The sequence below is a fragment of the Metarhizium acridum genome, assembly GCF_019434415.1.
Source record: "Metarhizium acridum strain ARSEF 324 chromosome Unknown scaffold_578, whole genome shotgun sequence".
Classification (NCBI taxonomy): domain Eukaryota; kingdom Fungi; phylum Ascomycota; class Sordariomycetes; order Hypocreales; family Clavicipitaceae; genus Metarhizium; species Metarhizium acridum.
In genome coordinates this window covers 199,388-220,294 of record NW_027094046.1, presented here as the reverse complement: position 1 = coordinate 220,294, position 20,907 = coordinate 199,388, and the positions used below count along the sequence as shown (strand labels likewise).

General features: G+C 51.9%; 8 protein-coding genes across 8 annotated transcripts; 3 read left to right on the top strand and 5 right to left on the bottom strand.

The window, feature by feature from the left end:
• Positions 1-306: 306 nt before the first annotated feature.
• Positions 307-2,327, bottom strand: sfh5_2 (Phosphatidylinositol transfer protein sfh5). The gene is made up of 2 exons (XM_007816088.2): positions 1,315-2,327; positions 307-1,263 (listed from the first exon to the last, which is right to left on the bottom strand). Exons 1-2 carry the CDS (start codon positions 1,827-1,829, stop codon positions 678-680), a joined length of 1,101 nt encoding a protein of 366 aa, XP_007814279.1. The 5' UTR covers positions 1,830-2,327; the 3' UTR covers positions 307-677.
• On the bottom strand, positions 2,292-3,891 carry J3458_021188 (uncharacterized protein). The gene is made up of 3 exons (XM_066122454.1): positions 3,737-3,891; positions 3,293-3,679; positions 2,292-3,235 (listed from the first exon to the last, which is right to left on the bottom strand). The coding sequence occupies exons 1-3, from the start codon at positions 3,773-3,775 to the stop codon at positions 2,999-3,001; spliced, it is 663 nt and encodes a 220-aa protein (XP_065972464.1). The 5' UTR covers positions 3,776-3,891; the 3' UTR covers positions 2,292-2,998.
• Positions 3,892-6,192: 2,301 nt separating this feature from the next.
• On the bottom strand, positions 6,193-7,228 carry ARC19_2 (Arp complex subunit). The gene is made up of 5 exons (XM_066122453.1): positions 7,160-7,228; positions 6,767-7,093; positions 6,577-6,702; positions 6,467-6,511; positions 6,193-6,413 (listed from the first exon to the last, which is right to left on the bottom strand). The coding sequence occupies exons 1-5, from the start codon at positions 7,160-7,162 to the stop codon at positions 6,405-6,407; spliced, it is 510 nt and encodes a 169-aa protein (XP_065972463.1). The 5' UTR covers positions 7,163-7,228; the 3' UTR covers positions 6,193-6,404.
• A 1,041-nt stretch (positions 7,229-8,269) lies between these two features.
• On the top strand, positions 8,270-11,249 carry UBP6_2 (deubiquitinating enzyme). Its single transcript, XM_066122452.1, has 2 exons — positions 8,270-8,610; positions 8,678-11,249. The coding sequence occupies exons 1-2, from the start codon at positions 8,595-8,597 to the stop codon at positions 10,354-10,356; spliced, it is 1,695 nt and encodes a 564-aa protein (XP_065972461.1). The 5' UTR covers positions 8,270-8,594; the 3' UTR covers positions 10,357-11,249.
• Positions 10,606-10,953, bottom strand: J3458_021185 (uncharacterized protein; the record flags this gene model as incomplete). Its single annotated transcript, XM_066122451.1, has 2 exons — positions 10,606-10,764; positions 10,828-10,953. The coding sequence occupies 2 exons, from the start codon at positions 10,951-10,953 to the stop codon at positions 10,606-10,608; spliced, it is 285 nt and encodes a 94-aa protein (XP_065972462.1).
• A 505-nt stretch (positions 11,250-11,754) lies between the features above and the next one.
• J3458_021184 (uncharacterized protein) lies at positions 11,755-14,063 on the top strand. The gene is made up of 4 exons (XM_007816092.2): positions 11,755-12,145; positions 12,701-12,964; positions 13,042-13,266; positions 13,340-14,063. Exons 1-4 carry the CDS (start codon positions 11,925-11,927, stop codon positions 13,413-13,415), a joined length of 786 nt encoding a protein of 261 aa, XP_007814283.2. The 5' UTR covers positions 11,755-11,924; the 3' UTR covers positions 13,416-14,063.
• Positions 14,064-14,663: 600 nt separating this feature from the next.
• J3458_021183 (uncharacterized protein) lies at positions 14,664-16,185 on the bottom strand. The gene is made up of 2 exons (XM_066122450.1): positions 15,653-16,185; positions 14,664-15,583 (listed from the first exon to the last, which is right to left on the bottom strand). The coding sequence occupies exon 2, from the start codon at positions 15,566-15,568 to the stop codon at positions 14,963-14,965; it is 606 nt and encodes a 201-aa protein (XP_065972460.1). The 5' UTR covers positions 15,569-15,583; positions 15,653-16,185; the 3' UTR covers positions 14,664-14,962.
• Positions 16,186-16,405: 220 nt separating this feature from the next.
• On the top strand, positions 16,406-17,561 carry J3458_021182 (uncharacterized protein). Its single transcript, XM_066122449.1, has one exon. It carries the CDS (start codon positions 16,408-16,410, stop codon positions 16,948-16,950), a length of 543 nt encoding a protein of 180 aa, XP_065972459.1. The 5' UTR covers positions 16,406-16,407; the 3' UTR covers positions 16,951-17,561.
• The last annotated feature ends 3,346 nt before the right edge of the window (positions 17,562-20,907 follow it).

The window sequence follows — 20,907 nt, the reverse complement described above, 5'->3', positions numbered from 1 at the left end:
CAGCTCAGAAACATCTCTTCATGAAGCCGCTTTATTCGTAGCACAGTCAAACTATATACATCTACCTCCTCGTGTTCTAATCTAGTATCGGCCCGCTACGAGTTCCCTCCACACATCTCCCTTCCCGAGATTTCAAAACTGCACCATGTGCCCATGAGTGCAACTTGTACACCGCCCAAACCAGAAACAAGCCAAACACCAACTTCTGCAATAGAGTCTTAGCAATACTGTTTACCAATATGTCATTCACAAGCAGCCGCATGGCACGTGGACTCTGCAACAGGGGCGAAGCATCCGATAGAACAATGCTACGAAGCAGAAAATGGCCCTCTGGGCACCTTCAACAGCATGACATAAGGTGGCTATAGAACATGACGTCTAAATAATATAATCTATCTAATTGTCCGGCACAATTAAACAAGTGCCGAGAATAGACATTCGCTTGCGCGCTCGTCCCGAAGCTAAACAGCAGGTCGAACCAGACTGCACCTCCAGTCCTGCTCCCACCATCTTGACACCCAAGGGCAGCCGGGTAAGTCGCGCATCGCTGTGGAATCCACATCTATCTTCCAAACAAATCGGGAAAGGGTATTATCTCCATCCAAACAAGGACCGCTAAGTCATCACCTACAACAAACGTCAAGAGGATAAGTCGCCTTATCTCCACCAGTCAGCATCTAGGCGGCAGTCTCCTTCTCTGTCACCTCATCCGTGGCCTTGGGGTCAACGTCAGCGGCAGGTGTAACGTCAGGCTTAGCCTCAGGCTCGGCAGCGGGAGCCTCAGCAGCGGGAGCAGCGTCGACCTTCTTCTCCTCTGCCTTTGGTGTCAAATCAACCAGCTTGACAGTTTCGCCTTCTTTCACACTGGGGCCCCGGCCGCCATACTCCTTGGGAAGAGAGGCTGAAATGCCTGGCAACTCAGTGGCGAGAGTGGTACCCGAGGCCATGGGATGGAACTTGCGCAATGTGGCAGCGGGCAGGAACATCTTCATAAAGCCATACACCCAGCCCATGAAGGCTGGCACATTGACAAAGTACTTGTGGGCAAGTAGTTCCGGATACGCCATGGAGAAGGTCTCGATGGTTTGCTTGCTAGCAGCCTTGACGGCTGGGTCCATGCGGAGGAAGCTGACGGACAGGTAGTCGTGGACCTGGAGCATCTGGTGAGTGTCCGGTGCGTCCAAAGCAAGGGGTTCCTTGATTTCATTGAGACGGAGTTTCTGGATGCCGAGCTCCATGAGCGCAGAACGCCAACGAATGAAGCTGTTGTCTGTTAGCTATATCAAGTGACTGGCAAGAGGTTGGTTGGCTTACTCTTCGACATTTCCAAAGGTGGCCTTTTTGTCTTTTACAGCGCCATAAATATTCCACGTAATGACCGTCTCCTTGTCACCGGTGGCATCCTTGTGAACAGTCACAAAGCCCAAGTCACCAAACTTGTTCTTGTCAAAGGGTTCAGTCACAAGCTTCCCTGGCTGAATCTTCTTGCGCCACTCCAAGGCCAAAGTAAGCTGCTTCTCGGCGGCAGCGACATCATTGTTGTTGGCCTTAAGGAACTTGAAGAGGATGACTTGCGTAGGAGCGTGGGCACTGTCTGTGGACAGATCAACGCCCCACATCTCATTGTGGTCAGCCTTTTTGGTGATGTCAGGCAAACGGGCAGTCAGCTTGGTGAGAGGAGTTTCGGTGGCAGAGGGAGTCGCAGCATCAGTGACAGCAGTCTCAGTGGCGGTTTCGGTGGCAGTCTCGGTGGCAGTCTCGGTGCCCATATCGCCAGCAGCCTGGGCCGCAGCCACGGGCTCAGTGGCGGGAGTTTGCTCGGCAGACATGGTGATGTTGCGTGACACTAACGCTGACGGTGGCGTGTTAGGAATGAAGACCGTGGATGTATATCAGCGAGGTGGCAGATAGGCAGGCGGATGCTAAAAACGGTGCTCCATAAGATATATACGCCGTTCAGAAGGGCTGGGTCGCTGGAAATGCAAAAGGCAAAAAGGTATGGGGATGAGAAGAAGGAAGAAAAGGCAGAGAGAAGAAATAGATTGGCGTTTGACCAGGAGATGGTTTGATGACACCAACCTTGGAAGGTACGGAGTACCGGCAGTACCAGCCCGTGTACATCTGCACACCTGCCCATCTGTGTGCATGCTTCAGGTATCCCCGTACCTGGCGGGGGAAGCTTCTGTGGGTCAGCCATGCCCAGGGGTGAGTGCGACCCAGACGCAACATTGAACCGTTAAATTGTGGCTTCATCAACGTGCAATGCTGCGTCGCGGCTCACCGACTAGCCCCGAGCCAATCTCGACGTCCAGTCACCCCGTCCACGCCCATTGCATGACAAAGGACGCGCAATTGACTGGTGCATTTGTTTTTCCAACAATAGAGAAGACGAAGCGCTAGACGGAGCACTTGACGCGAGGTGTCCAGTAATTGCCGAGTATCGGTAGTTAAGTCGGGCACGGGTGACATCAGTTGATGCGTTACCCGTCCTCCTTCGCACTGTTCCAGTCGCTACCACCTTCTTTAATGGAATTACGCCCCATCACCGTCATCTTAATACCCAAGAAGCAGCAGCTATGCCATCATCTAGTTTCATTCATTTGCCAAAAGAGATACTACTACTGTAGAGCAAGTGCAATCCTGTTCCCGACTCTGACTATCGCAGCCTAGTTGGCAGAAATCCTTGCTTCATGCTCCCCCAGAGGCCAATCATCGTGGCCAAATCACTGTAGGACAAACCCGTGCCAATACATCCTCCCAGGTGCAATAGCATAACTCCTCGAGACCCATACGGCAGCCATTTTCTCAAAATGCCCAAGTTTTCCGGGGTGATAAAGCCCAGCACCATCGTAAAATTTCAAGGGCCAAGATTTTTGTCACAACACCACAACCCAATGTGTTCCCAAATCCTGCGATATCCTTAAGTCCCCATTGTCCAGAAACTTACCAATTAGTCATCCCAACAAGACCCCGTCTCCGATGGTTTGTATACAAGCCACTACTGGGGAGTCAGCGCGCGAGCGAGGATGCGCTCAACGGCAGTGAATTCTGCATGAGCTGCCTGCGACAAAGTCATTTGGTCAAACGCAGGTCCAAACATGTAGCCAACTTCAGCCCAAAAGTATCCCCAGTACATGTCAGTCTCCTGAGCCTTTTCCAGGAGGATAGTGCGTTCCACGTGCGGGCGGGCCACCATGTCGCGATGTGTCTGCTCGCGGATCATGGCAATGTACCACTGCGATGGCGTTAGTGTTGACCGGACCCAAAAAGCTGGTCGATGGAGAAAACATACTTCAATCACATCAAGTGGCATGCCTGGTTTTGGAGCAAGGCTGTACTGATGACGCCAGCAGCTCGCAAATCGTGGCTGGTTGTATCGGCGCTCTTCCATATCGGACAAGTTGGCCAGACAGGAAATATCGTCCTTCATGAGGGGTGTAAAGCCAGGGCATTTCATGGCAGTGGCTATAAGCCGCCGGTAAAGCTGGTGCGTCAGGTTGACTTGGTCATCCTGCTTCTGGATGCTACGGGAGAGCAGTCGAGCGAGTTCGCAGGTGGCCTTGAATACAGCCTGCCTCTGGCTGATGGTAATGCGATCCGTGACATACCAAGGGAACTTCTTCAGGGTACTGATCAAACATTCGTAGGGACGCTGTGGGCAGTCTTTGGAGAATGGAGACTGCAACAAGGAAGGGATCAGTGAGGGACCAATAACCGAAATTACAACGAGACTCACGCGATGAGGGACCTCGACATGTTTCACGAGCATAATCATCTCTTCTTCCGACACGAAGCCTTTGAAATTTTCCCACGGTTCGTTGGGATTGAGCGGCTTGAACTGAGGAGACGCTCCGTTCCATATGATGCCTTTGGCAAGAGGAAACAAATCCTTCATTAGACTTTCTTGGCTGGAGAGCTCCACCTCAACTGGTCGATCGCCAAGTCGGCTAACGCGACCGCTGAGAATATTTTGTTGATGCTTCTCTACTGCCTTATTCGCATCATCGAGGGTAACAAACTCGACATATGCATCCATAGTCTTGCTCGTCACTCGCTCCATGATGATGTGGACAGGTTCATCCGCGTCATTGAGAATTTTGGAGTTTCGTCCCAAGAAAGCAATGACTTCCGATCGTTTCGTAGCGAAAGGAATCTGCAAGCTAGATTAGACAATAACCTCAGGTCCTAGCACTTTAAAACTCACATTCTTCAGCTTCACAACACCATGGTTAGTGGCCACGGCCTGACGAGCACATTCAAGAAATGGGAAGTATTGCGGGTCCAGCGCATCATGGAGCACAGGCAATCCAGATTCTGTAGCCGTTAAATGATTGAGGGGTTCAGAGCGTAAACTCTGGATTTGGCTATGAGGAGACGCATGGCGGTGATCAGCAAATGGCACAATGCGCTGCTTCCAATATCCTGGTCAATCCCAGGAGGGTAATATGTCGTATGCACGATAGTCTGTGCATTAGCGGAAACGGTGTCGTTTTTTCGAACACCAGTTGCCAGGCTCAGGTCGAACTTTGGCGGCGGTTCGCTCGTCACCGCTACAGAAAGCCCAGAAGTTTGAGGGGCGAAATTCCGCGGCTCCGTCAGTGTCCCAAGTCTGGTATAATCAGGACTCTTCATAGTCCCAGAGACAGAGCCAATGTAGCTAGGTCTGCCGCTGGTGCTGGGGCTCAACAGGGCTGAGGCAGAGTGGCAAGAGTAGCTGCTTGGCAAACCAGTACCAGCTTGGGGAGGTGAAAATGCTCGTTCATTATACTGACCCTGCGGGTACACGTCGTGCTGCGCATGTTCGGGGCTTTGCACCACAGCTGTGTGTTGCAAGTCTTGTCAGCAGGATGATCGAGCAAACTGGTCTGGCTGTGGTTGATAATGATACCTTGGTCAACCGTCTGGGACTTGGTTCCCTCCTAGAGAGCCGCGTCCTTTTCAGCATCGCAACGTCGCACATGCGAAAGCAGTTCGAGTGCCACGCTCCCTTCCAAAGAGCCAGTAAAGCTTGTGGCAGTGGAACAGGTATTTTCGGAGCCACCAACTCTGTAGCCAGATGTACCGCGCGAACACTATAGTAGTTCCGGATCAGCCCAGTCTCATTGAGTGTTGGTATAAGCGGCTAACCTCGCTTTCATTGCTGGAAACGCTGGTCTCCTGGGGAAGCCAGGCCGCAGACTGTGGGTTAAGCGACGTGATGGAGCTCATGGTCAGATTGGTACTCGCATATCAATTCGGCAGGGTAGTTGAGACAGTTTGTGGCCGCGCCGGTTTAGAATTGAAATTAGCAACTAGCTTTTTGATAGGTAGTGTTATGGATTTCCTGGAAAAGGTCGTGACAAATTCGCCAATTCCCAGCCAAATCAGACAAGAAGATTTCTACCCCTAGTAAGCATGGTTCTTTAGCACAAAGAAATTTCAAATGTGACAGAAAAATCAGAGCTAGTGTCCGAGCTCTCAAAAAGTGGCAGGGAACGAAGTAGCCTACCTTTCCGGTTCTCGTTGCAAGTTCTGCCGCGAAAGTAAAGCTGCAGACACCCAGTTGCGAAATTGGGATTGGAGCCTCGTGTGCAGCTTTCGGTTCTCCAGAAGGTGTGTTGGAACCAGAAAGACAAGGATTGAAAGCACAAGGAGAAGTCAGTCAAAAAAAAAAGCCCAAAATACGTTTGCAAAGAGCGGTGTTTAACAAAGCCCAACCACCCTATTGTTCACGTACACAAGGGTGCGTAAGGATTATTGCTGTTTTGGCGCCGACGTTAACAATGAGGGTGGTTGAAGTAGTGGAGAGGTCGCAGTCGCGCTTTAACCTTTGCTTCCACAACGCCAGCTGGCGGGCGGATACTGGCGCGCAGTTACAGCTGGCAGAGAAAAACAAACAATGAGGCTCGAGTGCCAGTTCGTAATTCTTGGATGTTAGACAAGTCTCTTGGTAGTTAGTTAATGCTTAAGCGTCCTCATGCGCAACCCGAAGGCAAGCAGAACATCTGGTAGGGTTAGCAATGTGCCGAGGTTAAGACTCGCGAAACGAAGCGATGGCAGCTAGGAAGCCTCGTCATAACTCGAATATTGCCCAGAGCAGCCCATTGGTGGCTTTTTATAAATTTTTTCAACAAAGATCCTGTATCTTAGTTTGTAAGTGATCAAAAGCTTCACAAGAAAACCAATGCAAAAATGTCAATAAAGAAACGAGTTGTGGTAAGTGTGTTCATTGCTGCTACCAAGATAGCATCATATCTATTCATCGAATTCATCGAATTCGTCCCTTTGGTGTGGAATGATGCCCGGATAAGTTCATTGAAGATGGGTGCATCTCTCCAATCAAGAGGTGAGCGAAGATGCCTGTACAATACTGAGTCCCAGTTCGCCGTAGCTAAGTTTGCTCTCTTTTTTTTGCCCTCCCACATTTAATCGAACTGCGCAAGCGTCAGAGCTGTGAATTTCCGCCCCAAAAAGACAATCAACCTACCGGTGTCAAGAAAGACTCTGCCACAAATCGCGCCCTGGCGTTCAACTGCACCATGTTAGCCGTCGGGAGAAACTCAGAACGGAACGCTGGACGGCGGATTCACAACATACGAAAAGCTTCATTTCGGAGATTTCTTTATCTACATCCTCCATGAACTGTATAATGAAGTCGACCAGCTTGTGCTTCAACATTTCGTCCGTGTGGAAGTTTGTTATTAAGAAGGAGATATCGTATCCCTGTAAGCACACGTTAGCAGTTTCGCGGGAAGCTCTCTTCTCTATCTGTCAGAGAATAACAAACCTTGATTGGCTTTCTACGTAGGATGAAGAAGGACTCGGCTCTTTGTGTCAAGAATCTTGTAAACTTGTGGACCAGGATGTGCTCAATCTCGTCTGCCTGCTTGATCTTGATGCTAATACGGATGGAATTGATGCTGGGTTCGATGAAAACCCGCTCGTTTTCGTTGCGCGCAATCGTCAATGGGGTCAGCAGGACCTCGGGCGATGTCTGGGCCTCGATCTCGGGGACGTTGTGTCGCTCCGCAGTTTGTGAGGCAAAGTTGGACAGCGTGAGCGCAGCAGTCAAGCTGCTACGCACGCACTGGAGGTACGGCCGCAGAGATTGAGACTGTCAAAGGGGAAAAGATTAGACCAGGAGCGATCACTACAATCCGTTCAATCCGACCCTACTCACCATAATTGCTGATAGAGGCGAACTCTGACAGCTTGTGGAGGGATCACGATGGGTGACGCCAGCGGTGATGTCTTGAGTAGCTCGGCGGGGTCACTCAGGATGGCTCAGGCCGCCCGTCTTGACGTTGCTGCGTGGGGCAGTAGCTACTCCAGGGGCTACGGCTTCTGTGCTCACGTGACGTGGGAGTGTCTGAAGCTGTATAACTGGCTTGTTAAAAATTACAGAGGGTAAAAGTAAAACTAAATGGTAAATATCCCATGATTACATACGGTGACCCTTGGTATCGTGAGAGGGGGGGTATGACTATTCCCATCATATAAAGAAAGAATCGGCTTGAAGGTGTTTAGTATTGTCACCGCCTCACCGCTATCCACGCACCCACGTATGCAGCTGTCGAAATAATCATGTTCTGGCTAGACGAAGTCAATATGTACGGTGGTACCGCTACTACGAGGCTGGCCCCTTGCCGTTTCCTGTACATGCCGTCTCTCATTTATTCAAGCGCTGTCCAGCCAGGTGGTCTAAGAGCTGCATTTGGTCGGCCAAGAATGCTCCGCCCGCCGGGAACTGTGCCTGCCATCGAAGAGCTATTTGATGATGAACTGGCCAATGATCCAATGGTGTACGATTCAAAACTCGTTGGCCTTTGAGCCCATTGAGTCTACTTAGTTTGGAGAATTTATCCCCGAAAACTACAAAGGGACGCCATCTGCTCGTCCCTCTAGTATACCCAAAAGCAGGACCTCTACTTCACCAGATCGTACTATTTCCTTTCACAAGTCAAATCTGATTGTAAGATGTCACACCCAACAACAATGCCGACTGAAAGAGAGAAGAACCCACGCTATAACCTGCCACACAAGCTGTCGAGAGCGCCTGCATACCTACCTACGTAGGTAGGTAGGTAGTAGTCCATGGGAGCGTCGCGACCTCTTTTTTTCCTTGGGTGCTCATTCTTTAGGGTATAGGGTAGTGCGCCATCCTCGCGGACCTTGCTCCCGCCATTTGTCCGACGAAGTGTCGGCCGCGAGATGGATACCAAGGCAGACGTCATTGCTGAAATTGATAAGTATATTCTCACAAGACCATTATTCTGCACAAGGCTTGCCTATCATTCCGTGCTTCGTGGGATTCTCGAGTGGTCGTGATTCGCTGGCCCCACCTACCTACCTGCTTTAGTAGGAACTCAACTTGCAACCTGTCCGTGCCGAGTCCATGGCCGCTAGGTACCAGCCGCTGCGTCACGGCTGCTTGCTTGCTTCCAGGCCCAAAGCTTCTACCCCCGCCATCCCCGTCGTCATTCCTGCCAGTCTTTTGCCGCTCACGTCCAGAATTTCCGTATCGCAGGATTGCTCGCTTCTCTCCCCGGAGGATATCTCCGAGAAAGTATCTTTTGCTGCCTGTTTAGTGACACTCTCGCGTTCGTCGTGCAGCCATGGCGTCACTAACTGGTTTGTTTACCCCTCCATCCATCGAGCTTCACCGCTGGTGGCAACTTGCTGACAAGTGTAACCTTAGTCGTGGTCAAGCACCAGGGCAAAAAGTACGATGTCGAAATCGACCCCTCATCGACTGGCGAAGACTTCAAGCTACAACTCTTTAGCCTCACCAATGTTGAGCCGGAACGACAGAAGATCCTGATTAAAGGCGGACAACTTAAGGACGATGCCGACATGACCAAGCTCGGGCTCAAGCCCAATCAAGTCATCATGATGATGGGCACTCCCGGATCCGGCGGCGGTGACCTTGTCCGCCCCAAGGATGCCATCAAATTTGTTGAGGACATGACCGAAGCCGAACAGGCTCAGCAAGTCGGAGCTACCCCCGCCGGCTTGGTCAACCTGGGAAATACCTGCTACCTGAATTCGACTCTCCAAACGTTGCGATCCATCCCCGAACTTCAAACTTCGTTGCAGAAATATAAGCCCAATTCGTCTGGGCTGATGGCCGGTATGGCCTCGGCCGACTTGGCTTCGCAGCTGGCCAGCCTGTACGGGAAAATGAGCGAGACGCAAGACGCATTCCCGCCCTTGAACTTCCTCACCGCTCTGAGGGTTGTGTTCCCTCAATTCGCAGAAAAGGCCAAATCGAACAACGGCTATGCTCAGCAGGACGCAGAGGAGGCTTGGTCGCAAATTGTTCAGCAACTGAGCCAAAAGGTCAAGATCAAGGAATCGGATGATGCGCCGGAAATTTCCTTTGTTGACAAGTACATGTCGGGCGAGTTTTCTTCAACCTTGGAATGCGATGAGGAAGAAGCCCGCAATGGTGGCGAGCAAGCCGTGACGTCCAAAGACCAATTCTACAAGCTTAACTGCCATATTGACGGGTCCACGAATCATCTGCGAGACGGAATTCTTGCTGCACTGAGCGAGAAGCTGGAGAAAAAGTCGGATGTCTTGGGCCGCGACGCTATTTATACCAAAAAGTCCAAGATTTCTCGCGCCCCCAAATACCTGACTGTTCACTTTGTACGATTTTTTTGGAAGCGAGAGACGCAGAAGAAGGCCAAGATTATGCGAAAAGTCACCTTCCCTCAAGAGTTGGATATTGTTGAATTTTGCTCGGATGAGTTGAAGAAGGCGTTGATACCCGTACGTGACAAGGTTCGTGAGGTGAGGAAGGACGAAGAGGACATTGAGCGGGCTCGTAAGCGTCGTAAGAAGAACAAAGACCAAGATGTGGGTGATATTGCTGGAGGAGCCGGTTTACCTTCGGAGAGGGAGAAGAAGGAAAAGAAGGAAAAGGAGGCCGAGAAGAAGCCCCAGACGTCTGCTGACGGTGACACGGAGATGAGCGAGGCTTTCAAGACTGACGCGGAAATTGACGCAGAGAAAGATGCTGCACTTCTTGCTGCCAAGAAAGAGCTGAACTCGTTGATCGACCCGGCACTTCGCAATGACGACGGTGCAAACCAATCTGGTCTATACGAGCTCCGTGGAGTCGTCACCCATCAGGGTGCTAGCGCGGATAGCGGCCACTACACCTCGTACGTCAAAAAGTCGGCGCCTGTTGATCCCAAGACTGGGAAGAAGGGCGTGGAGGACGGCAAGTGGTGGTGGTTTAACGACGACAAGGTGACTGAGGTTACCGTCGACAAGGTCGAGGCCTTGGCCGGTGGTGGCGAGTCGCACTCGGCCCTGATTTTGCTGTACAAGGCTGTCCCCTTGCCTTCATCTGAGGGGACCGTGGAGTAGATGCGGCAAGTTGTTCGTTTTGACGATGTATCGGAATGAGGAACGCAATAGACGAGGCGAATACCTTTGAAGAGTGGAGTGGTGGCATCCCCTCCCCCGGGGGAGGAGAGACAAGATAGCGGCAGTATAAGATGAAGATGTAAAGCCTTTTTTTTATTCGCTACAGATATTATTGTACATGTGTATGGGTATCTCTGAAAACGCCGTCCATGCATTGTACCATACATTTCCCAATATACGCGGAATCCTTTATGACTTGCTGACCTTTTCGCGCCGTTCCCTAACCCGCTCCCTGAAGGACTCTAATTTCCGCTCCAACCCCAGCTTTTGCTGTGTCAAATGCTCTTTTTGTGCTTCCAAAATAGCAACCTGCTCCGCCGTCGACGTTTCCCTAAATTGTTTAATGGCCTAAACTTCCCATCAGAAACCTCACTCAAATTGCTCCGTCTAGGGAGTTTGAAAACGTCTTACTTGTCCCTTTTGTTGATCTGACTTTAGTTGCGCGCCTGTGATTGCTCCGACGCAAATAACGGCAGCTACGGCCACTGACCACACGCTTCTTTTGAACTTTTCTTGGCGCGTCCACTGATACGCCATTTTTTCTGCCTTCTTTTTTGGTTTGGTCTGGTTCCGCGGGTGTACGGTGTTCCCTGGCCCCGGTGACAGATATGCTTAGCCGGGTGTCATGGGTGAGCGGGATGGGGTGTCGGAGGGCTCGGAAGCTGAGCGAGAGTGCCGATTGCCGATTGCCGATTGAAGAGGGCTTCTGTGCGGAGCGCGAAGAGGGCGGCGATGAGATTGAGGGCTCGCTTTGCAAAGGCTGACGGCTCGATGTCGGAGAGGATTGAGATTCAAGGTGGAGCGGGAAGCCATGGGTCCGGTTTGGAGATGGGCGTGCAGGGGTCATGACTAATCCATGCGTCATTGGTGGGATAAGCTGCTTGATGAAACCGAGGGCATAGAAGGAGTTGCTTCTTATATATATACATATATATATATTTCTGTGGTTGAGGTCAAGGACATGGATTTTGTTTGACGTGCGGCCCCGCCTGAAATGTCTGCCGGCTTGGTTCCGCCGTGTCAAGACTCAAGTGCGTTTAATAGGTGCCGGCGTTGGAAACGCCTTCGACACACTTGCGTGCCATGTGCAGATGGCCCGTCTAGTGAAAAAAATACCCGAGTAGAGTACGAAGTAACTAGTAGTTGCGTGTATGAAGAGACTCGTCTTGCCGAGCTCCAACTCGGGCTGTTTGTTGGCGTCGCTTGGTGATGTTTAGTAACTGATGACAAGAAGCATTAGCAAGCCAGATCTGGCCAACGGTCGAGGGTCTCAGACGCCGAGATCCACATAAGCTCGATCGATTAACCATGCCCCTCCATCTCTTTCACCCCTCCGCTGGACCGCTTCTCTCCTCGCCAGGAGATGAAGTAGAGACGTGGCCCAGCTCGTCTTGATTCCTTCGTTTTTGACAATCATTTTCAAATCAACCAAACGCTGCCCTTGTTTGCTGTCTAACGCCGGGCCTGCTTTCGTACGCCGCCAATTGGCTCGTCCATCCATACATCCAATGATCCATCCCTCGCTCGCCCCCAAACACATCCAAACCACCATGTCCACACCTCGATTATTCCTCGTCCGCCACGGCGAAACAGAATGGTCCCTCAGCGGAAAACACACGGGCCGCACCGATATTCCCCTCACTGCCAACGGCGAGAAGCGAGTCCGCGCCACAGGCAAGGCCCTCGTTGGCCCTGATCGCCTCATCGTCCCGCGCAAGTTGGTACACATGTAAGCATGCGCATCACGCATCATGCACCGTTCTCCCTTGCGTCTTCTCTTTTCCAATATCCCCCCCTCCTTGAATCCTGAACCCTGGACATGCTCGCCCTCAAGGTTCCCCGCGCAGGACATAATTGCCTCGGTGTACGATAACTCCGCACATGATGCTGGACAACTGGGCAGCCTTTGGCCCATGGCATGCCGTCTTTTCCCCCCTTGGATATTATACCTATGCGACAAAACCCTCTGTTCCAGGATCCTGATGCCTGTTGCCCAAGCCGTGCTGCTACAGCCCCTTCTACGCCGCCGCCAACGGGCCGAGCTCTGCGGCCTGCATATACTTGCATAAGACGCTCCTCTCCTCACCCCCCCTCCTATAACACAAATCCCCAACGTCATAACACCGTCGTGTAAAGACGTTCTGGCTGGAGCCACGACGCTCCCTGCATACACCAGAGCTCCAATACTCGTTCTCTTTTGCATTCATGCATGCTCTCCTCCCCCCCCCCTTTTTCGCCAACGGGGCCAAGAAGTCTCCTAGCACATGCTGACTGGTAATCTTAGCTACGTCTCGCCGCGGAAGCGTGCCCAGCGGACGTTTGAGTTGATAAATTTGGGAATATCAGGTGACTTGCCGTGGAAGGCACATGGCGAAAGCGCCGATAAGGGCCTGGAGTGCGACGCAAAGATTCAAGTGACCGAGGACGTGAGGGAGTGGGACTACGGCGACTACGAGGGCATCACGTCTCCCGAGGTCCGCAAGATTCGCGCCGAGCAGGGCATACAGGGGACCTGGGATATCTGGAGGGACGGGTGTCCCGGCGGCGAGTATGTCACTGCAGCATTCCTCCGCGTCCCTTGTATTTTTTGGTACTTTGCGTTCGCTGACTTCTTTTGCGTACAAGGAGCCCGGAACAGGTGACCGAGCGTCTAGACCGCCTGATTAGCGAGATCCGCGAAAAATGGCACAAGCCCGCCATTGGACAGCCCAAGGATAAGGATGTCCATGGAGACGTGTTGATTGTAGCGCATGGGCATATCCTGCGTGCCCTGGCCATGAGATGGGCTGGCAAGTCGCTGCAGGACGGGCCGGCGTTTTTGTTCGAGGCCGGCGGCGTCGGCACCTTGAGGTGCGTGAATCTTGAAAAATAAAAAAGCTGCTTAAACACAATCCTTTGGCGTTTCGTACTAATGGTTTGTTAGCTACGAGCATCATAACTTAGACGAGCCGGCCATCCTGCTCGGCGGTTCATTCATGGTCGATCTTGACGAGAAGTAATAAAGACTTGAGGCGCCGGTATCAAACCCAGTTTGAATATATAGACTACCTTTATAGCACGGCATGCCTCTAGAATGTCAAACTAGCAACATGAAAGAAAGTTGACATTTTGAACCGCTCTTGTCTTGTTTCTTTCTCATCGATTCGCGGCGCACGCCGCTTCACTGTATACGCATGCGTTATTCAAACTCCACCTCTTTGCATTTTGCCAAACGTGTTACCATGCCGCATGCCCATCACTCTCCCTACACGCGAAGCACAGCGGAGGGCCTGGGCGTCGTTGCAGAGGCCGCAATCGGGGTCCAGACGGGGCCCAAGGTGCCGAGATATACGGGCGAGTCGAACCGCCCAAGAGCACGGGAGCGCAGATAGGAGGGGTCCACTGAAGACATCAATTGGTGCCATGATGCCATAATGTGCGTCGATTCTGCCCTTGGATACCTAAGAGAACGCCGACGGCTCTATGCTCAGGGATGGATTCTCGCCACGGCGTTTGTTATCCTCAGATCATGGGCGATGGGCCGTCGCTCAGTATGCTTGACGGCGCGAGACTGGACTTGCGCCGACTTTCTGAATGAATTCGCTTCACCTTGAGAGCCGACCGCCTCGGCCATGTCCTTTCGTCCACGTCTGATACGAGCCGTAGTCCCATCAGCCCGTCACCTATATCCAATTTCACCTGCCATGCTGGCCGCGGCCATGTCCCATAACCGCCTTCCTAATCGAGCCGTAGTCCATCCATGAAGAATCCTCCGGGCCAGCGCCCAAGCCTAGAATCCCACGATATCAAAGCGTCAACGTCCACTGCAGCCAATCGCCAGAACGTAAGTGCTCGGCTATTCCACCAGACGCAACAATTTCTCACAATCTGCGCATGTACTTATTCACGGCCGTCATACCTCCGTACAAAGCTCCAGAGTACATGTGCCGTCCCTGAGTCCTGGTTGTCGCGTTCAAAACCCGTGCGCTGTATCTTTAGAAATTCCCCGCGTCGCCTGGCCCCAGAGCTGACGAACGGTTCCTTCTTCACTACGGCCAATGGTATTGCGTCAAGCGTAGTTTGGTTCCCCGACCTGCCGATATTGCGTTGATGAGCCAATCAGCCTCCCCCCCCCGTTAGAACCCCCCCTGTTGACGGTTTATGATTGACGTCCGCCCGTCTGGGATAGAATTCGAGTAATCATGCGGGACTGCAGTATTATTATCTGTTTTTTTATGTTTTTGATATTCTGCTTTCCGTCAATGGATGGCTTAGGTCGACACTTGGTTGCGAGAACATGAATGGTGTTTGGCTGGAGGGTGGCGTGGGGAACCATCATGTTTTCGACTTTGAAAAGGGCCGCCAGTATGGTTTGGGACACCATTCAGAGATGAAATAGTTTTGGGGGCTGGCTTGCAGTGCTGCATCTTTGTACTCAGGTACAAGGAGGACATGCTATATTTTTTAGGATAAGATGGCATCTCGTATACCCTCATCATGCGGTGACTATTAATAGGTAGCCTGGACCGTCTTGTTGACAGGACAGGCTTCGCCATCAGCCACAGGATCAGATCTGCGCACTGGTCGAGGCCGTCTTGTCCCCTCGTGCGAAAAAGACCCGTCTGACCGTGTGGTTACCACTTCCATGCGCATGGTCAAAGGAAACGTCCTCCTCCATGGTCTCAAACTTGAAGTTACTGCCCACGCCGGCTTCATCAAACATCGCCCTGATCTGGTCCTCTGAAAACCCGTGGTGACGGATACCCATGGACGTGGCGCCGTGGTCGACCGGCGCATGGCTTACAAAGTCGACGATGAAGAGGCTCCCCCCTGGCCTCAGGCGCTCTGACAATCTCTTCGCCGCCAGCACACAGTCGTCGACGTGGTGGAAACCCAAGCCGACGCCCGCAAGGTCAAAGTTGAAGAAGTCGGGGGTTGCGAAAGCCGCTGGCGACGGATCGTCCGGAGACAAGAGGTCGCCGAGGTATGCGGCGCGCTTGTCCTGCGTTAGGCCCTGGCAATGAGTTAGACGTCCGAATCTACCAAGTAATTGCGTTGACCAAGTCTGAATTCCCAGGGCGCTGCTTGTATGTCTGCTTACGTCGGCTTTGGCGTTGGCGTTGTACCGCTCAACCATGGACTCGGAAATGTCAATGCCCACGCACTGGCTCATGTGAGCCCCTAGAGCCTTTGTACCGTCACGTTAGCCGTGGCAAGCTTGGTTGAATAAAGGCGTCAAGGATGCGTGTGCTTTTACCCTGCTCACAAGCCCTGTGCCGCAGGCATAGTCGAGGAGTCGACCACCGGGTTTTACTCCCAGAAAGCTAGATCGCTTTTGCAGCTCCTCGTATAGCTGGCCAAGGGTCTTTTGAAATTCTTCGTCATAGCCTGGAGCCAGCTTACTTTTTATAAATAGAGTGCCCGTTAGAAAGTTTTGGACTACAGAGCGTTCAATGCAAGTCTGGCATGGACATCGTTATGGCGAGACACTGAATGTCTTGGAGGTTGAAGGCTGTCCCGCCGAGTCCATGCCGACGATTGCGTTTATTCTAGATAAATTAAGGAGATGCAGAGCGACGTACTTGAAATAAGCCTGGTTGATGCAGGTGGTAGTATCTGACATGGTGGTAAATGTTTCTGCCCGAGCACGCGCGAAGAACCACACTTTGAGTCCGCGAGGTTTTACAAGCAAATTTTTTGAAAATCTACTGAATGAATCGCTCGAGGATGATCCATAAACGATGGAGCTTGGGACTGACAAGTACGTCTGTGGAAGGTACTGAGTCTGATTTTATATCTTCCCCGTCGGACACTTCTCGGGACGTTTTTCTCCTCCTTGGTGTCTCGCCGTGTGGAAACCAAAATGTCCCAAGGTCATAAGTTGCCGAATGGGAGGCAGGCCAGACTAACGACCCCGCTGTGGACGATTCTAGCTGCAACTCAGCATCGACTGGAGCAGAGATGATTACAGAAGTCACGGCTAGCTCTGGACTGGACTGGATGCTGATACTGATGCTGGAAGTGGAGAGCAGGGCACGTCTCAGAATTGAACCTGTTGCGTGTATAATGGATTTTTTTGTCCTCAACAAGCACGCTGGCCAGATGCTGGAGCCTGCTTCAACAGTACTCCTTGGCCCAACACTCGGTCGTCATACTTTCCAACCTCCACAGACTTTTGCGCCACGCAAGCTTCCCTGTCACTGTCAACAATCGGCATTAGCAGTGCCTGTTTCAATAGTCACTCTTCAAATCCCCTCGATCGAGTCGAACATGCCTTCTCATCCGGACTTCCAGCAGTTTGCCAGCAGGGCGAGTTACGCCCACAAGGTCGTGCATGTGCGACAGCAATCTTCTACAAGAACGACAACGGCTAATGCTGTTACAGCTCAAGACTTGGAGTTGGATATTGCTGCAGTCATGATTAGTCGTCACAATAGTCTGCCTCTGCCTGTATTTCCGATGCCCGAAGCGCCTACTAAGCTCACAAATTTGCAGACCAGCCACATTTGTGGTACCATTAGGCAAGGAGGACTCAATGGAAATAGTCCCGTCTAACGCTGGATGGACTTGGTAGTCGAATGTGAAACCCAGCAGAACTTTGCGCTACATTGACGGCCGTCAGATATCCAGCTATGGTTTGCTTCATGTCAGCCTATCATGCCATGACCGAAAATGGGAGAGATTCGATATTGCCTACAAACACTGAGGGGCGATTTGGTGTAGTTTAATCAAATATTTGGCCACTGTGGATGGCCAGAACCGACTCCAGACCCGGTGAATGCATTGTCTCTTGAAGAGACGGTCAAGAAATTTCATAATATGAGTCGGACAGTAAGCTCGAGGGGCCTGTTCCAATCCGGATATGTGTGTGCAAGTCAAATTTCGTTGGCCCTCCCGGCTCTAGCATATGTCTTCAAGAGCCTCAAACCTTTTTGACTACTCGTGACTGATCCCTGGCCAAAAATCTTCAAAGTAATTGAGCCAAGGACTGCGTGTTGTGCCGGCAAGATGTTGCGCGAGAAGACAGTAGGTGACACTGTTATTAGCAGCCAACGGCCAGCAATGGAAACCCTCACGTCTTCGAATCTCACCGTCGCAAATAACTGATACTTGGAAGAAGAACATGATACCTGTGAGGCACTGTCCTCAAGCCACCTGCGTGTTTCGTACCGCCACGTTCATGTTTGGAACTGCTAGCTAACTCCTCAGCGGATATCCAGCACAAATGGCATTTCCCTATTTGAAGCGTGTTGACAGTAATTCTTAGCGCTACCCACTGCCACTGTTGCAGACGATGCCTCACTTGTTGTCGCCATTTGCTTGGTCGGTTGAAATCAGGCCGTTATTGATGGGTCTTGCAATGCCACAAGGCATCATGGCTGATTATCCTTGGGCTCGGAGCAACCATCCAAGCACAGAAAGTCCTACTGCCAAGTGTTGGGTAGCAACAACCGATGTGACCAGGCAGAATACATATAATCAGGGATGTTGGTGAACACAAATTGCTCCAGGAGGTCCTGTGCAACGAAAACTGCGGTAAGCCGGGCCATGCCTCCTTGCAGAACCTTACATGTCTCTTGCATGACAGGAGAGTGTACTGCTCTTCATGCTTTGCGGACGTGGCTGGTTCACATGACTTCTGTTGGCTGTGTTGTTTTTTGGTGCATGTCTTGCCAGGGTTGTCTCCCCATCGTCGGTCGAGGGATTTTCTGCACACGCTTCAATGCCACGCCCCGGACACGGCAAGGTTTGTACACTCTTTGCATCAATACTAAAGTACCATGCTGCCGAGCACCACAGGTACTTCAGCATCTCCTACCGCCGTCAAGTGAAATGTGACAACAACGGGATGTGCAACCCCCGTCATCGTCCTGTGCAAGGCTGGCAGGGGGGAAGGTGCCTGCAACGAAACGTGGCAGGTTTCGATACGTATACAGCGACGGCACGCATCTGTCAGCTCTGTCCATGGACACTAGCAGCATCAGCGGATCACGGGTGATCATGCAGCTGCAGGCGCGCACCGTTCCGTGCCCCAGCTAAAGTTTCGTTTTCATGCAGTCAGTCCGTTGCCTGTCGTCGCTGTCTTGGATGGGGGGCGTGCAGGGAGGACATCTGGACATTGCATGTTAACAATAGTAGTGCGTTCTGGTCTGCCCCCGGTCCACCCGTTCATGGTTCCGAGGCCGATTGAACAAAATATGGCACCAGCATAATATTTGACCTTCCCATATCAATTATGCTGCAGACCTTTGGGTGGTGGATGGATCCTTGGCGATTGGCCGTGAACCAAGCCAACTTGTATTCGCCGCACAATTCCTTGACGGCCATATACAGTGCCGGAGACGACGCATTTGCCGTATGATAACTGTGGCTTCGCCCTAGACGTGACTCAATCGCCTGGGCGCAAATCTCAGCCAACGATCCCTCGCTCAGTGAACCCCGCAGGCGACTCCTTGGATGGTTCCCGAAACGTCCACCTGCAGCTGCCCGCTCACCGCTGCTTCCCGAGCTTGGCACGGAGTAATGTGGTGCGTTTGGTCGCGACGCTGTTGGCTGTGGGAAGGTGGTGTCTCATACATAGTCGCCGCACCATTTGTTGTTTCCTGGCTTATTCATTCACTGATCTTGCGCAATGGAATGCCCTGCCCAGCTGCTTCACACTAACAATTGGAACCTTCCGCTGCCCTGGTTTCAGTTGAAAGAAAGGTCTCTTGAGCGGATGGAATGGAAATTTGCAAAAGAAGTGCACATGGACATGTCCCATTGCCATTATAAGTACACCACATCTCATCTGACGACTTATCGTGACGAAATCGACCACTGCCTTGAAGCTTGTTGTCCTGTGGCACGGCATGTAAAATAATGAGTTTGAAACAACCGCTGATGGGCCAGAAGCCCATACCGCACATTGGTTCGCATTATCGCAGTCGTGGAACATGCAGAAGGCGGCGATATTCCAAGACTCATTTGTGGTTTCGTTTTCACCTCAGTTTGTCCCCTTTGTGAGTTGTATGTTTTTTGAGAGCAAAGTGTCTCGTCTGACTCGCTTGCGTGGGAGAGACGGGACTTTCAAGTGATGTTTTACACACCATTATTGTATGTCAGCTTTATGCCACTCCAGACAGTCACAGAAACACATTCTTCAGTGCTCAGGATGGTTTTGACTCCTAAGGGTGTTGTGCCTTAAGGGAGGATCCAAAGGGTCGTGAATCAATCAAACCTTTTCCACGCCAAAAGCCTGCGGGATATTAAAATGTGGTTGACCTTGCCAGGTCACACTGGGTGATCTCACACCTGGCACAACCACTTGGCTACGTGAGATGAGCTTTACACCACCCCCCTTCGTAAATGACCCTAGTGGTAGTGTTGAGGGCGTCCGGGACTAGGCATGTAATCGTGAATGCTGCGGGGAGTAGTCTTGAGCCGGCCATGGCATTCGGTGTCAATCGGCCGCTCGGTATCCACGCACTTTATCGCGGAGGCGGAAGGGAGGCAAATGTGGCGGTGGTCGGTCGATGAGGCCAAATGTCTTGCTTTAACAGGCATAAGTCGTCACGTCGCCTAGTCGCCACTCCAGTATCCTGCTCGAAAATTGGGGCCGAGCGGCGGAAAGATGCAGGCTACCCGGGTTGCATGCATGGTCCGCATGAAAAATCTGTCACGTGATGTGCCGCCTCTGTGGTTGGTGAGCGGGACGGGCCTTGGGTCGGGCCAATGAATCCAGGACATTTTTTGTGCAGGCTGAATCAATGTGTCGGACACACGTCCCCTCCAATGGCCAACCCCTGAGTCCGACATGGTGCATGGTGTTGATGTAGTGCAACCTGGACTGAGAGAATGTCGGTGTGGCAGCAAGTGGCAGCCAGTGCGTCGTGAAAAGGGAAGTGAAGGCAACCTCAAGGTGGCAAGCTGACAATCATTGAGCCGGACTAACGGCTTACCATGCAGCCGCGCGTTTGGTGTTGAAGGGTGCAGCCGCTGTTATCCCGGTGTTCTCAAGTTTGACCCGACATGTCACCTCCTCTGGCATCATGACAATGCATCGATGTGGGTCGGTCTGCAATTGAGGTCACCAGCCAGGATTTGTGTTCGACCTTGATGCGACTCGTTAATGGCAGTACGTAGTCACCCCCAACAGGAGACCGAGTTGACAAACGGTTGAATGAGGGTGGGGCTTCTGGGTATCAGCAACTCGCCCGTATATGTACCAAGTATGAGGGGATGAGTCCCAGGGGGCTGTTGGCGCAGACGGCCTTGCCCATCCATGTGTTAGGCCGCTTACTTTGTTGTTCGCTCCTTCGATTCTTGGACTTCGTGTGCGGGGTGGTCGCGTTACTCCAACTAGCAACTCGCGAAGTCTCGTGGTGTTGAGCGGTTGGCCAACACTACCCATAATGCCAAGTCGTGCGTCTCGTGTCTTGTGTCTGTGTCTGGTTGTAGTGGCCGACATGACACGTCGGCCACCTCTTTTCGCTGCCAACATGGTGCAGACGCGGTTGGTAGCTGATATGC

Excerpts from the sequence above, each read along its gene's own strand:
- sfh5_2 (XM_007816088.2), bottom strand. The coding sequence starts at position 1,829 with ATGTCTGCCGAGCAAACTCCCGCCACTGAGCCCGTGGCTGCGGCCCAG. Across the intron at positions 1,264-1,314 it reads ACCTTTGGAAATGTCGAAGA|CTTCATTCGTTGGCGTTCTG; the intron begins GTAAGCCAACCA and ends AACAGACAACAG.
- J3458_021184 (XM_007816092.2), top strand. The coding sequence starts at position 11,925 with ATGATCCATCCCTCGCTCGCCCCCAAACACATCCAAACCACCATGTCC. Across the intron at positions 12,965-13,041 it reads GACGGGTGTCCCGGCGGCGA|GAGCCCGGAACAGGTGACCG; the intron begins GTATGTCACTGC and ends TTTGCGTACAAG. Across the intron at positions 13,267-13,339 it reads GGCGGCGTCGGCACCTTGAG|CTACGAGCATCATAACTTAG; the intron begins GTGCGTGAATCT and ends ATGGTTTGTTAG.
- J3458_021188 (XM_066122454.1), bottom strand. The coding sequence starts at position 3,775 with ATGATTATGCTCGTGAAACATGTCGAGGTCCCTCATCGC. Across the intron at positions 3,680-3,736 it reads ATGTCGAGGTCCCTCATCGC|TCTCCATTCTCCAAAGACTG; the intron begins GTGAGTCTCGTT and ends TCCTTGTTGCAG. Across the intron at positions 3,236-3,292 it reads TGCCACTTGATGTGATTGAA|TGGTACATTGCCATGATCCG; the intron begins GTATGTTTTCTC and ends ACGCCATCGCAG.
- J3458_021183 (XM_066122450.1), bottom strand. The coding sequence starts at position 15,568 with ATGAGCCAGTGCGTGGGCATTGACATTTCCGAGTCCATGGTTGAGCGG.
- ARC19_2 (XM_066122453.1), bottom strand. Across the intron at positions 6,703-6,766 it reads TACGTAGAAAGCCAATCAAG|GGATACGATATCTCCTTCTT; the intron begins GTTTGTTATTCT and ends GTGTGCTTACAG. Across the intron at positions 6,512-6,576 it reads TCTCCGAAATGAAGCTTTTC|TTGAACGCCAGGGCGCGATT; the intron begins GTATGTTGTGAA and ends AACATGGTGCAG.
- J3458_021182 (XM_066122449.1), top strand. The coding sequence starts at position 16,408 with ATGCTGGAAGTGGAGAGCAGGGCACGTCTCAGAATTGAACCTGTTGCG.